Source organism: Antechinus flavipes, chromosome 1 (genome assembly GCF_016432865.1).
Source record: "Antechinus flavipes isolate AdamAnt ecotype Samford, QLD, Australia chromosome 1, AdamAnt_v2, whole genome shotgun sequence".
NCBI lineage: Eukaryota > Metazoa > Chordata > Mammalia > Dasyuromorphia > Dasyuridae > Antechinus > Antechinus flavipes.
Window position 1 is genome coordinate 500718769 of NC_067398.1, and position 14008 is coordinate 500732776.

The 14008-nt window shown below is 31.7% G+C and overlaps 1 protein-coding gene across 3 annotated transcripts in view; it reads left to right on the forward strand.

Moving 5' to 3' along the window:
• SMCHD1 (structural maintenance of chromosomes flexible hinge domain containing 1) overlaps positions 1-14008 on the forward strand; it is a 259470-nt gene that overhangs the window by 61395 nt on the left and 184067 nt on the right. For all 3 annotated transcript variants that reach the window (XM_051970385.1, XM_051970387.1, XM_051970386.1), the window contains exons 19-25: positions 47-166; positions 2819-2963; positions 3865-3961; positions 6232-6304; positions 8429-8568; positions 9185-9319; positions 13081-13308. In XM_051970385.1, the coding sequence (XP_051826345.1) occupies positions 47-166; positions 2819-2963; positions 3865-3961; positions 6232-6304; positions 8429-8568; positions 9185-9319; positions 13081-13308 (938 nt within the window). The remainder of the gene's footprint in view (positions 1-46; positions 167-2818; positions 2964-3864; positions 3962-6231; positions 6305-8428; positions 8569-9184; positions 9320-13080; positions 13309-14008) is intronic.

Consider the following 14008-nt stretch of genomic DNA (forward strand, 5'->3'; position numbering starts at 1 on the left):
TTGGTGATTGGTTAGTAATAATCCTTTTTTAAAATTTTATATCCAGAAAATATTCAAAAACTGGGCAATTACACATTAAAATTGCAAGTTGTATTGAATGAAAGTAATGCAGATACTTATGCAGGCCGGCCATTGCCATCAAAAACGTTTAAATTTTATGTCAAAGGTAAGTAAAATTTTTAATTTCCTTTGAATTCCTGTAGCTCACTGAAAAATCATTTTAAAATAAAATGTAAAAAAAGTGTCTTAAAAGTGTCTTTTAAGATACGGAAATACTCATAAATTTATAATTAGAAGAAAACTATACCAGATATATCATGTTTTTTGTTTTTCGGTTTTGGTTTTGTTTTGTTTTGCTGATTTGCCCAGAATCACACAGCTAGGAAGTGTTAAATGTCTGAGATCAGGTTTGAACTCAGGTCCCCCTGAATTCAGGGCTGGTGCTCTATCCACTACATCAATTAGCTGCCCCTTGATCACTTTCTTAGTCATTAAGGAACCATTGAATTCTAGAGTCATTGTGGTAGTTCTGGAGTCAAAAAGTGTTCCTGCTTAAGCTTAGAATATTACAGAATGTTAAGCTTAGAATGACTACAGAAGCATTTACAAATAAAGTCAATCTTCAACTTTGATAGGAGTAATGCTCCTAAAAATGGTGCAACACTCAAAAATTTTAAATGTTGATACTTTGAAACTATGGAAAACAGGGTATTAAGGTTCTGTGACACCCCAAATAATAACCTTTCACTAGAGATCACTGAAGCTGTTCTTTTGTACATACAGTTCTTTATATACCTTATACCTATATCCTTGTGTCTATGACACAGTGGCCATGAAATAACCCTTAAAATATAGTACACAGAATAAAATTGGTAACATGCAAAACTTTTTTTTTTTTAATAGCTTTTTATTGACAGAACATATGTATGGGTAATTTTTCAACATTGTCCCTTGCAAACACTTCTGTTCCAACTTTTCCCTTCCCACTCTCTACCCCCTCCCTTAGATGGCAGGCAGTCTCACACATGTTAAACATGTTAAAGTATATCTTAAATACAATATATGCGTACAGATCTGTAGTTATCTTGTTGCACAAGAAAAATCAGATTTAGAAAGTTAACAAATACCTGAAAGAAAAACAAAAATGCAGGTAGTCCACATTCATTTCCCAGTGTTCTTTCTCTGGGTGTAGCTCATTCTGTGCATCATTGATCATTTGGAGCTGAATTGCATCTTCCAATTGTCAAAGATAGCCACTTCCAACAGAATATATCCTCATATAATCTTGTTGTTGAAGTGTATAATGATCTCCTGGTTCTGCTCATTTCACTTAGCATCAGTTTATGTAAGTTTCTCCAAACCTCTCTGTATTCATCCTACTGGTCATTTTATAAGCTTTTTATTTTTCAAAACATGGATGGACAATTCTTCAATATTAGCCTTTGCCAAATCCGGTGTTCTTATTTCTCCCCCCTCGTTCCCCCATGTCCTCCCTAAATGGCAAGTAGTCCAATATATGTTAAACATGGTAGAAATATGTTAAATCCAATATATGTATACATATTTATACAATTATCATGCTGCACAAGAAAAAAAGAGAAGCAAAATAAAATACAAGCAAACAAGAAGAAGAAGAGTGAACATGTTATATTGTCAACCATACTCAGTTCCCACAGTCGTCTCTGAGTATAGATGGCTCTCTTATCATTGAACAATTTGAATTGATTTTAATAATTTCATTGTTGAAGAGACATGCAAAACAGTTTTCTTGTATGTAATTACCTAGAATTTTGTGACGTTTTCTGTTAATATCTCAAGTTTTAAAAATTGACTTCAGATAATATTCATTTTCATAATATATGAAATCTGCAGTACCATAAATAATTTTAAAGCAAATAAAATTCTTCTGTGTCAGCAAAGCTTTTCTTTTCTTTTTTACAAATAAAATTCTTAAAAGTAAAACATTTTCATTTTCAAACTTTGTTATTAATCTTACATTCCACTCTGTTAGATGGCAATATGAGTGTGTTGTATGCCATACTGCTGTAAACTTCTCTACCTTGGCCTCTATCTGAATTCAGGGGAATTCAGTTAATGGGACTTTAGTTGCTGCTATCAAGATGCCAAGACTGGAAAGGTCTTGACATCATCTTAGAGCTTACAGGACTTGTACACTCTCAGAGCATAATCGTAAAAAATTTTAAAGGCAAACTATGAAAATATGCAACAGATACATGGAGAGCTCTTTAAGGTGGTATAGTAAATAAGACCAGAGGAGGGTCTAGTAGAGTACTAGCCACTCAACTTTTAGGCATCATGCCTCATATTTTCTTTATTTTGTATAGATATAAATGTATGTGGTTGTAACATGAAAGTAAAAATGAAGTTAGTAATAAAATGATGAGAATACTTGAGGACTGACTGTATCTTATGTAATTTTGGAGTCATTAATGGGCGTTTATTCTTTCACTAAGTTAAATAAAAGCACAAGTAAGGACCTCTTTCTTTGGAAAATTGAATTGTAGTTTATTCCTTAACATTTGTCATAGTTCTTTCAGGTAATCTGACTAGCACAGCATATTTTAGCTAGGTTTTTCAGTGTTGCAGATTTTATGAAAATTATTCTGTATTCCCAACTATATTTATTGTGTCAAATTCCTTCTGGATTTAAAAAAATATGCCCTACCAGATTTTTCTCCAAATTGATAATTACAGACTTCGCATTTCAATTGTCATGTCAAAATTATTTTACTACTTTTATATTGTAATGAAGATATTCATTAAAGTTAATTTCCACCTCTTTGTTTCTCTATGAAAGAGGGTAAACCAGAGAAATTTTCGGTGGGTCTTTTGGATCCTCCATTTCGTGTTGGAGTCCCATTTAATATTCCACTGGAGTTGCAGGACGAATTTGGTCATACTACTCAACTGGCAACTGATATCAAACCAGTTCTTGAGGCAAGGTAATTTGAGAAAATAAATTTTAATTTTCTTTGTTATATTTATATTCAAGACTTATTAACATATTCTTATACTGTTTCAAGTAATGATAGAAAGATTTTAAATTTTAGCATTTCTTATCTATCTGCTTTTGTTTAGGTAGAAAATATTTTTTCTTTTGGTTCTCCAGTGCCTAACTTAAACTACCATCGTTCCTCTGTTACATAGATATATTATAGTCTCATAGATAGTTCTAGCTAGGGCTGGTGCCAAATAGGGATATCTTTCACTTTCCCCATGTCTGACTAATCAGATCCCACTGCCAACCTTCCTGCCAATAATTCCTTTACTCATTCCCTTTTTGAATGGAAAGTGACTTTTTTTTTCTACCACCTTTTGTGATAGGAACCCAGAATTCACACTACATTTGTACATTTTGTTTTATTTGCCTATGGTGATGAGCCCATTCTTTCCAGGTTCCCTATTCTGTTGAGTAAACACTTAGATGATTTATCTCTTGCCCTGTATTGTTTAGTAATTTAAAAACATTTCTCTTTTCCTGCCTACAGTGTAAAATAATGCTTATGTGCAAAGATTCTGTATTATAACTTTTGTGTTTTTTTACAGTCCTTTTTTGAACAGTGTAGACAGTATAAACTTTTTGACTTATTATGTTGTTATAGTGAATCCAAACTTACAGAGTGGAACACGCATAAACTCTGTTGAATGCAATTAATAGATCAGTTGTAGAAATGTTTAATTCTATCACTAGGTACTGACATTGGCCAGGCATTGGTAATATTGAATGTGATTGTATGGTCCATAATATGAATGATGAGTACTTAAAAAAAAGATACTCTTAGAATTGTATTGTAGGTTTGTTAGGACACTCAACATAACTTTTTTTTTTTTTTTTTAAAACAGTGGCTTGTCCTTACAATATGAAGACATAAGTAAAGGACCAAATTGTGTAATTCGGGGGGTTACTGCTAAGGGTCATGTAAACTCTTATCAAGGCAAGGTAAGCCATGTATCTTAATGTTATATATTTTTAAATTTATTGATGAAGCAATATGTTATGAGAGCAAACTTTTTTTGTATTGATTTTTTAACATTTCTTAAAGTAGCTATAGTGTTTGATATTTGAAAAGGTGTCAGTTTCATATATCATCAATTTCTTGGCACTTAGTAAATTAGAAAATATGATTGCTGATGAGTCCAGGTTGTTTGCTATGGAAATGTTACTGTTTAGATTAATTATTGTTCCAATATTCCAATATAAAAAAGGAGATAAACTGGTGAATTGAAAATTTCTTTCCTTTTTTCCCTCATTATAATGATTTTAATTGATTTGTTAAAGCCTCAATTCCTCTTTGCATCAAACTTACCTTCAATTTCTTCCTTAATTATCTTACACAAGAGGTCTTTCAACTTGAATTCTTTCTATTCTCCTGAATAAACTATTGGGATGGGGGTGAATGGGAAAGCTTGAATTTTTCTTTTTCTACAAATTATATATTTGGTCATAAAAGTTTAGCTAACTTAAACCCTAACCCCCCTCTCTCCAAAATTGATTTAGAAAAGGCAACAGATATAATCTTGGTGAGAAAATTAAGAAAAAAGACACAATAAGTTGTTTTTCTAGCCCAACATAGAGAAAAAGATAGCTCTTTGGATATCAATAGCTTTTTTAAAATTGTCCCTAAATTGGAAAATGGATGAACAAGTTATAGCTTAAATATGAAAGAGTTCAAGTTTAACTTCTTATCAGTGTAATGACAGAACAGAGTTTCAGAGTTAACATGAAAGTATGCTGACTGCCTCCTGATAAGAGGTGAAGGACTCAGAATGCAGCATGACTCTGGGTTTTGGGCATGGACAATATAAAAATTGTTTATACAGGTTTATAATGGCCTTTGGGGTTTGTTTGTATTTTCTTTGGGGATGGGAGAGCACGAAGACAGATGATTAAAGCAAAATACTTTGAAAAATATTAAAAATTTTACAAAAAGCATCTTTTAGTACTTACAGTATTGGGGAAAGTTGTTTATTAATTTAAAAACATTTATAGTTTCCTGCCTACAGTGTAAAATAACGCTTATGTGCAAAGATTTTGTATTATAATTTTTATTTTTTTTACAATTCATTATTGAACAGTGTAGGCAGTATAAATTTGTTGACTTTTAAAGTTAGTCATAGTAAATTCAAATTTATTAAGTGGAACACACATATACTCTGTTGAATGCAATTAATAGACCACTTGAAGAAATAATTAATTCTATCAGTAGCTACTGACATTGGCCAGGGATTAGTAATATTGAATGTGAATTGTATGATACATAATGAGGTTCAATAAGAAATTAGGTAAAGAAATGCTAGTTGCATCTTGATTTAAGGTTGGCTTTTAGTAATGGATAGCTCTGAAGTTAAAATCTTTCATAAACCATATAATTTGTATCTTCAGATTTTGTTCATATCTCTAAACCTCAGTTGCCTTCATTGTAAAGTGACAGGATTGGATTAAATATCTTGAAAGTCATTTCCAGCTATATTCTCTAATTTTTTTCAATAATCTTTGGTATATTATGTGACAAAAGGATGTCACTTTTCTTCTAGCATCTATTTGAATGTGGAGTAGTATGAATCTTCCTAGATTAATATTTTCTAGGAAAAAAAAATTTGTACTTTTTATAATGTTCAAAGCATTGGGAAAAATTCTGGCTGCTGAGACATAGCATGTGCAAGTCATTTAATCTCTCAAAGATGAAAATATTTCAACTCAAACTATTGAAGGGTGGACTATAATGGTTGAAGAATTTTTCTCACTGGACATTTCATCTATCAGTAAAATCAAAGTGTCTAACCCCTTTTCTCAATGGGATCTTTACTTATCCTAACCTAAGGCAGTGATAATATTTATTTTACTATTAGAATTATTTACTCTTTAAGTTTTCCAAACTTTTTTTACCTTATTGATTAGAAAAATCACATAAAATGGTAACAGGTAGCAAGCAAAGTTGATAATAATTTTATCTATTTCAGTTACTTGTGTTTTTGACTTATCACTTAATATGTATTCAGTACTAATTTTGATTCTTAAATAATTTGAAACAGCTTTATTCTGCATGTTTTACATCAGTATATGTCGATTTTAATAAATATCAGGTTACTATATTAATTTTCTGTTGAAACTTATTTTGAAACATTAAATAATTCAAATTGCTTTTGGAGACTATATTCAAATCCTTTGTTTTTAACATTTAATTCATGAAATGTTCTTTTTTTCAACAGAATTTTAGTCTGAAGGTTATTCTACCAGGTTTAAAAGAAGACTCTCAGAGTTTGAAAATTAGATTACTTCCTGGTAAATATTACTTTTAAGAAAAATTTCTGATAATATGATCATAAATTTTTAAATGTACATTTAACTTTTTAATAACATTTTTTCTAGGAAGATCAAACAGTAATATTGAAAAATGTTTCCTTCCCATTCAATTTCTAGAAATGAATATAATGTGAAAGAATATGGTAGAAAGAACTATGAATAAGGGTATTTTGAAGTATATTTGGCAATGGAAGTTTTCTTTTTTTTTTTTGTGATTTAGAAATATTTTATTTAAAAAATACAAGAAAGCATGGATAATATACCATTTTAAAATTAAATCAATGTTGCTATGCAAGCTTGATCTCAGTTTTTTTATTTTTTTATTTTTTTATTTTATAATAACTTTTTATTGACAGAACCCATGCCAGGATAATTTTTTTTTACATTATCCTTTGCATTCGCTTCTGTTCCGATTTTTCCCCTCCCTTCCTCCACCCCCTCCCCTATATGGCAAGCAGTCCTATATATGTTAAATATGTTGCAGTATATCCTAGATACAATATATATTTGCAGAACTGAACAGTTCTCTTGTTGCACAGGGAGAATTGGATTCAGAGGCAATGGAAGTTTTCAGCCTGAGGCTGAGTTCTTAGTCTGGGACAGTGTTTATTTTAAATGACCTCTGAGATTCCTTCAGACTCTTAGATTCTGTGATAGGGGAAAGCTTTTAGGCTCAAATTTATTATTTTCTAATGTATTTTGTTATATATAGTTATTCATGATCTTATGAGATCTTTCTTATATTGTGGAAAAAGTGAGCATATGTGTTTGTGCATGTGCACACACATCATAGCTAATAACCAAGTTATAGGGACTAATTCCCATACCTACTGGCTTTGTGATTTTGGGGAAAAACTTTCTTGTCCCACACACGATATTATCATCTCTAAAATGACAGAGTTGTATTAGATGATTTCTGAGGACTCTTAGATCTTTGATTGTTGCTAGAAAAAAGGCAATTTTTGCTAATATAATGACGTCTTTTTTACTTTACCATCTAAATAACTTGTCAGATTAGTCATGAAGAAAGTAGGTTGAACTAAAATTCTACAAAAGTATAAGGAAAATGTTGGTCAAATTTTACAGAGTTGTTGGTTTTATACCACTCTTGATCTATGTGGTAAATTGTGCATTGGGTTTAAGGTGATAACTAAAAATGATCGGCAGTTAGTTAGTGTATATTTATTCAGAAGTATTTAATCATGATCAGGTTATTTTATTTTATTTTTTTTTCCAGTGGAAGCTGTTTATTTTATTTTTTTTTTAATTTTTTATTTAATAATTACATTATATTGACACTCGTTTCTGTTCCGATTTTTTTTTCCCCCTCCCTCCCTCCACCCCCTCCCCTAGATGGCAAGCAGTCCTTTATATGTTGGATATGTTGCAGTATATCCTAGATACAATATATGTTTGCAGAACCGAACAGTTCTCTTGTTGCGTAGGGAGAATTGGATTCAGAAGGTATAATCCGGGAAGAAAAACAAAAATGCAGATAGTTTACATTCGTTTCCCAGTGTCATGATCAGGTTATTGAAAGAATTGTGGCATATTTCTAGAAATGGTATTACTTGACAGTTTCAGTATTGTTTTGAAGCTTTAAACTTGAATTAGTTAACATTAATTATGTCAATATAGCATAATGGATGGAATGTCTATCTTACACATAGTAGGACTTAGGTTGAAGTTCTACTTCTGAAACATTGTGGTTCTGTGACTCTGAGCAAGGTACTTAACTTCAGTATTCTAGGTAACCCTTAAAGATTACAATCTGCTGAGAAGATACCATCTTGCATTAGCATAGGTAATTTCTTTACTTGAGCATTTTTTAATAGCAAAATCATCCCTATCCTCTATCATTTTTCTTTAAAAAAAATTTCAGAGGAAAAATAAAATTACAGAGAAATCTCAGCTTATAAATAATATGTTAATGCATGGACTATCGAAAGATAGCATTTGTCATTTGGATAGAAATGATCAAATATGATCTTTTTTTCTTGACCTCTCTGAAATTTTTTCTTTTAATCTTATGAAAATAGGTACTTATACTACATGAAATGATTGAAGTTGTAACTTGATTCCATACTGGGGTTTTTCTTATAGGACCTCCTCATCAATTGAAAGTGAAACCAGATTCTGATTTTCTGGTCATTGAAAATGGAACAGCTTTTCCATTTCAGGTAGAAGTTTTAGATGAATCAGGAAATATCACAGCACAACCCAAATTGATTGTTCATTGTAAGGTAAGTGAATGGGCTTTTGTCTTTTTTTCCTTTTCTAGATAACAAAGACCACATATTTTATAAAGTTGGTGGTGTTTCTCACTATTATGCTTGCTGTATGTCTGGATCTTCAGCATTCACTAGATTTTGACTGAAAATGCAAAAAATAGCCATAACATTAACACGTCTTTAGAGATAGTGCTCAAAAAATCATTAAGTCCTTTAAAAGTATAGTTCTTTTGAGAAGTGAATGTTTGTGGAAAATGATACTTTTTGTTCTTCTGACAATTTCATCACAGTTTCTCCACTATAAAGATTGAGGGTAGGAAAAAGAGGAGATATAGATTGATGAGAAAATGGAAAGAGAAGTATAAAATTAGTGAGAGTATGATTTCTATTCTGAAATGTTTTTATTTTTTTTTAGCATGTTAAAAATTGCTTCCAATCATAAATGAGTTCAAACTTGTCAACATTTAAAATTTAAATTATCAACTTTTAGGAGTAAATTCACATATATTTATAGATAACCTATGTATATAAAACCTATAGTGTTCATTTGAGCAACTTTATTAGAATTTTATGAATGATAATATAATTTTGATTTGGAGTCTTAAATTAACTTGTATATCTCATATAGTTTTTAGGTGCTCCAAACCTTCCTGTCTACAGTGTGGATTGTAGTAATGCTGGAACTAGTATTTTAACTGGACCTCCGTTTCATGTACAGAATATAAAGAAAGACCACATACTTAAAGCAAGGATTGAAATACCAGTAAGTTGTTATTATTGTTATTAATGGGTTTTAATAATGTTATTAATATATTTTTAATAGCATTTTGTATACAGTTATATAAGGGTATATTTTGTCCATGTATAAACCCCCTTAAAGATATGTTTTTATTTAATAAAATATATAGACCAATGTTTTACTTGGACCATGAAACACTGCTATGGATTTGTATCTATTCTATTTGTGATAGAAAAAGTCATACATGTTATTGTCCTGCCATATATATCAATTTTGTATAATTTTCTTTAGAAAGGAACTCTTATACTGAAATAAGAGTAAGCTGTTATAATTTGAATCATTTTGAGGAAACATAGGTATGATTTTCCCATACATATATTCATTTCCTTGCCTTTGCTTTCTTGTATTCATTATTAATACTGAGTATATGTGCTGATAAAATTACAATCAGGTTGTTTAAAATTTTTTGTATTTTGTTTTTTCATTTACATGTAAAAAGAATTTTAAATATTCATTTTGGTTTTTTTTGAGTTCTAAATTCTAAATTCTCTTCTTCCCTTCCCTTCTCCTTCCTTGAGAAGGCAAGGAATTTGATATGGGTTATACATGTGCAGTTATGCAAAACATTTTCATATTAGCCACAGTGCAAAAGAAAACACAAAACAACTGAAGAAAAGGAAGTTTTGAAAGTATGCATTAATCTGCATCCAGACTCCCATTAGTTCTTTTTTTTTTTTTTAATAACTTTTTATTGATAGAACCCATGCCAGGGTAATTTTTTACAGCATTATCCCTTGCATTCACTTCTGATTTTTTTCCCCTCCCTCCCTCAACCCCCTCCCTCAGATGGCAAGCAGTCCTTTTACATGTTGAATAGGTTACAGTATATCCTTGATACAATATATGTATGCAGAACTGAACAGTTTTCTTGTTGCACAGGGAGAATTGGATTCAAAAGGTATAAATAACCTGGAAAGAAAAACAAAAATGCATACAGTTTATATTCATTTCCCAGTGTTCTTTCTTTGGGTGTAACTGCTTCTGTCCATCCTTGATCAATTGAAACTGAATTAGCTCTCTTTATCGAAGAGCTCCACTTCCATCAGACTACATCCTCAAACAGTATCGTTGTTGAGGTATATAATGATCTCCTGGTTCTGCTCATTTCACTTAGCATCAGTTCATGTAAGTCTCGCCAGTCCTCTCTGTATTCATCCCACTGGTCATTCCTTACAGAACAATAATATTCCATAACATTCATATACCACAATTTACTCAACCATACTCCAATCGATGGGCATCCATTCATTTTCCAGCTTCTAGCCTCTACAAACAGGGCTGCCACAAACATTTTGGCACATACAGGTCCCTTTCCCTTCTTTAATATCTCTTTGGAGTATAAGCCCAGTAGAAACACTGCTGGATCAAAGGGTATGCACAGTTTGATAACGTTTTGAGCATAGTTCCAAATTGCTCTCCAGAATGGCTGGATGTGTTCACAATTCCACCAACAAAGTATCAGTGTCCCTGGTTTCCCACATCCCCTCCAACATTCCGCGTTATCTTTCCCTGTCACTCTAGCCAATCTGACAGGTGTGTAGTGGTATCTCAGAGTTGTCTTCTATTACTTCTTTCTCAGGATTTAAATTGCTTTTTTTCTGTCATAAGTTCTTTGAGATTGTCTTGGGTCATTGTAATGCTGAGAATAGATAAGTCATTCATAGCGGTTCATTGTACAGTATTGCTGTTACTATAGTGCAGCTTTCTCCTGATTCTATTCACTTCACTTTACCTCACTTCATCTAAGTCATTCCAGGTTTTCTGAATCCATCATGCTTGTCATTTCTTATAGCACAATAGTATTTCATCACAGCCATATAACACAACTTTACATTCAGATCTTAATATATGATACATAAAAATACAATTTGGGTTAATATTAGAATAGTTCAATAACCGAATCATTTTCTCATAGACTATTCCCCTCACTTCTAGAGTCATCAGAATGATTTTTTACATTATAAGTTCCTTGAGGACAAGCTTTTGTTTTTGTTCTATATTCTTTAGTACAGAGTAGACATTTAAGAAATGCTTATTGGGTGACTTCTCTCCTGGGATAAATACCTTTTTTTAAATTTTATATAATAGCTTTTTAGGGGCAGCCAGGTGGCACAGTGGATAGAGCACCAACCCTGAAGTCAGGAGGACCTGAGTTCAAATTTGCTGTCAGACACTTAACACTTCCTAGCTGTGTGACCTGGGCAATTCACTTACCCCCATTTGCCTCAGAAAAAAAAAATAATAATACCTTTTTATTTTCAAAATATATGCAAAGGTAGTTTTCAGTCTTCACCCTTGCAAAATGTTGTGTTCCAAAATTTTTCTTCCTCCCTTTCCCCCACTTCCTTCTCGAGAGAACAAGTAATTGAATATATGTTAAACATGTGCAATTGATAGATCTTAATCAACTTCAGGTATGGGTTAGGCAATAGATGTAATGATTGTAAATCATTTTTTTTTTTATCGATGTAAATGTTAAATTTGCTTATTCTTTAATCAGTTTCCTTAAGAAAGCCTTTATAACTTCTTCTTTCCTAAGGGGAAAACTCTGAAAATGGTTTTAAGCTGAAGAAGTGTAATTTCTTTGAGTGAATGAAAGTTTTTGTTTGTTTGTGGTTTTTTGGCAAGGCAATTGAAAATAGGGGATTTGCCCCAGAGTCACATAGCTAGTAATTGTAAGTGTCTGAGGCTAGATTTGAACTCAGTTCCTCCTAATTTTAGGAACAGTGCTCTAACTACTGTGCCACCTAGCTGCCCCTTTAATTTTATTTTCTAGAGAAACTAAGAACTAAGTTTTTAATATACTTCCACACTAGGTTCAGCTCTTCAGTTACTAAGTCTTTGTTTATTCTTCTCCAATGTTCCCTAAACATCTTCTTTTTCTTTTTCAGTGAGCCACCCTCCTAGTTCACGTCATCATATTTTTCTCCTGATTATTGCAGTAGACTCTTATTTGGTCTCCCTATCTCAAAGTCTATCGCCTTTAACTAGTCACCAAAATGATTTTCCTAAAAGCGCATATTAGACCATGTTGGACTGAGATCTACCGCCCAACCCAGGCCCTGGCTGGTTCAAGCCCCTCGTTGTACTTCTGGGTTTAAATATAAGCTGTTTTTAATTTAAAGCTCTTTGTAGCTTAAGACTCTACTTTTCGAGTCTTGCTATTACATTATTTTCCTTCACACATTGTATAGCACAAATGTTACACATATGATTATAATGTTGATGGATCGTTCAAATGAGTTAATAATTCTGGCAAAATTCCAAACAATGTATCAAAAAAGTACGGCAATATATTTAGTACTCCATACTCATAGTCTCATAATCCTCTGTCTCTGAAGCAAAACGAGGCACCTTCTCATGTTTCTTTTTTTAATTGTTAAAATTTTGCATCAGTGTGTCAATTGAATTGTTATTTTTCTTTCTGTTACCTTCATTTTTGTCATTGTTTGTATTGTTTTTTTAGTCAAAAGTAGAGTTTCCATTGTACTTAACAGAAATGCATATGTGCTACTATTCAACTATTTCTAATAAATGTATAAAGGATTCTAATATCGTTGCCTTCTTAAAAAGTTTGATATCACTCTTCTAAGCTCACAATATGGCATTATTATAAGATGACATTGTAGAAAATAAAAGAATGGAAAAGTTAACAGGAAAGATTCTTTCATAGAATGATCAGGTTGTTTGTTCAGTTTTGTACTTGTATTGTTTTTTCCTACTAGAGTTGTAAAGATGTACAAGCTATAGAGAAGACTATCAGATTGCTCCCCAGTAGCCATGTTGCAAAACTGCAGATATTCAGTGTAGAAGGACAGAAGGCAATTCAAATCAAACATCAGGATGAGATTAACTGGATAGCTGGAGATGTCATGCACAATCTCATTTTTCAAATGTACGATGAAGGAGAAAGAGAAATTATTCTAACATCTGCTTTAGCTGAAAAAATTAAGGTAAGTCTCATGATAAAGTTCTCTCCCCAAAACTATTTTATTATAAACACTTTGTACAAAGTTTCTTTACAACCAGTAACATATTATTCTTATTATATAGATTTCTTATTGGGAACAAATTTGGTATCAAATACAGTTCTAATTCAAATGTAGAAACTATGAATATAAATTTGAGAAAAAGGCCATTGGTGAATTTTGTCATTAAGTTAGCTGATTTTATTTGCCAAAAATTCTTACTTAAATTGTAATTTGATACTTCAACTGAATCTTATTTGTTTGCATTTTGTCTTTTATGGCTTTGTCTATTTCTTCGTGTAATAATTGTTACTAGTTTTGGTAACAGTTGGGATGGGGAGTTTGGTGGATTATTTAAGCCCAAGGCTAACAATTGATTTGGTGGTCATGCTTAGGACAGCAATAGAATGGTGAACTCCTGAATTGGGTTAGGGGGTATTGTGTGAGGAATAACTTTTTTTTTTTCATTTTACATTATAGTCATGGTGTTTATGATTTCCTGTTTTGCTTATTTCATTTTTTATTACTTCATTTCAAACTTCCTACTATTTTTCCTCATTCTTGCATATTCATTGTTTCTTGAACTACTGTAATTTTTTTTGTATTCAAGTCCTACCATTAGTATAGCTCTTCCCTAATCAATAGACATTTCCTTTGTTTTTAGTACTTTATATCACCTCATATT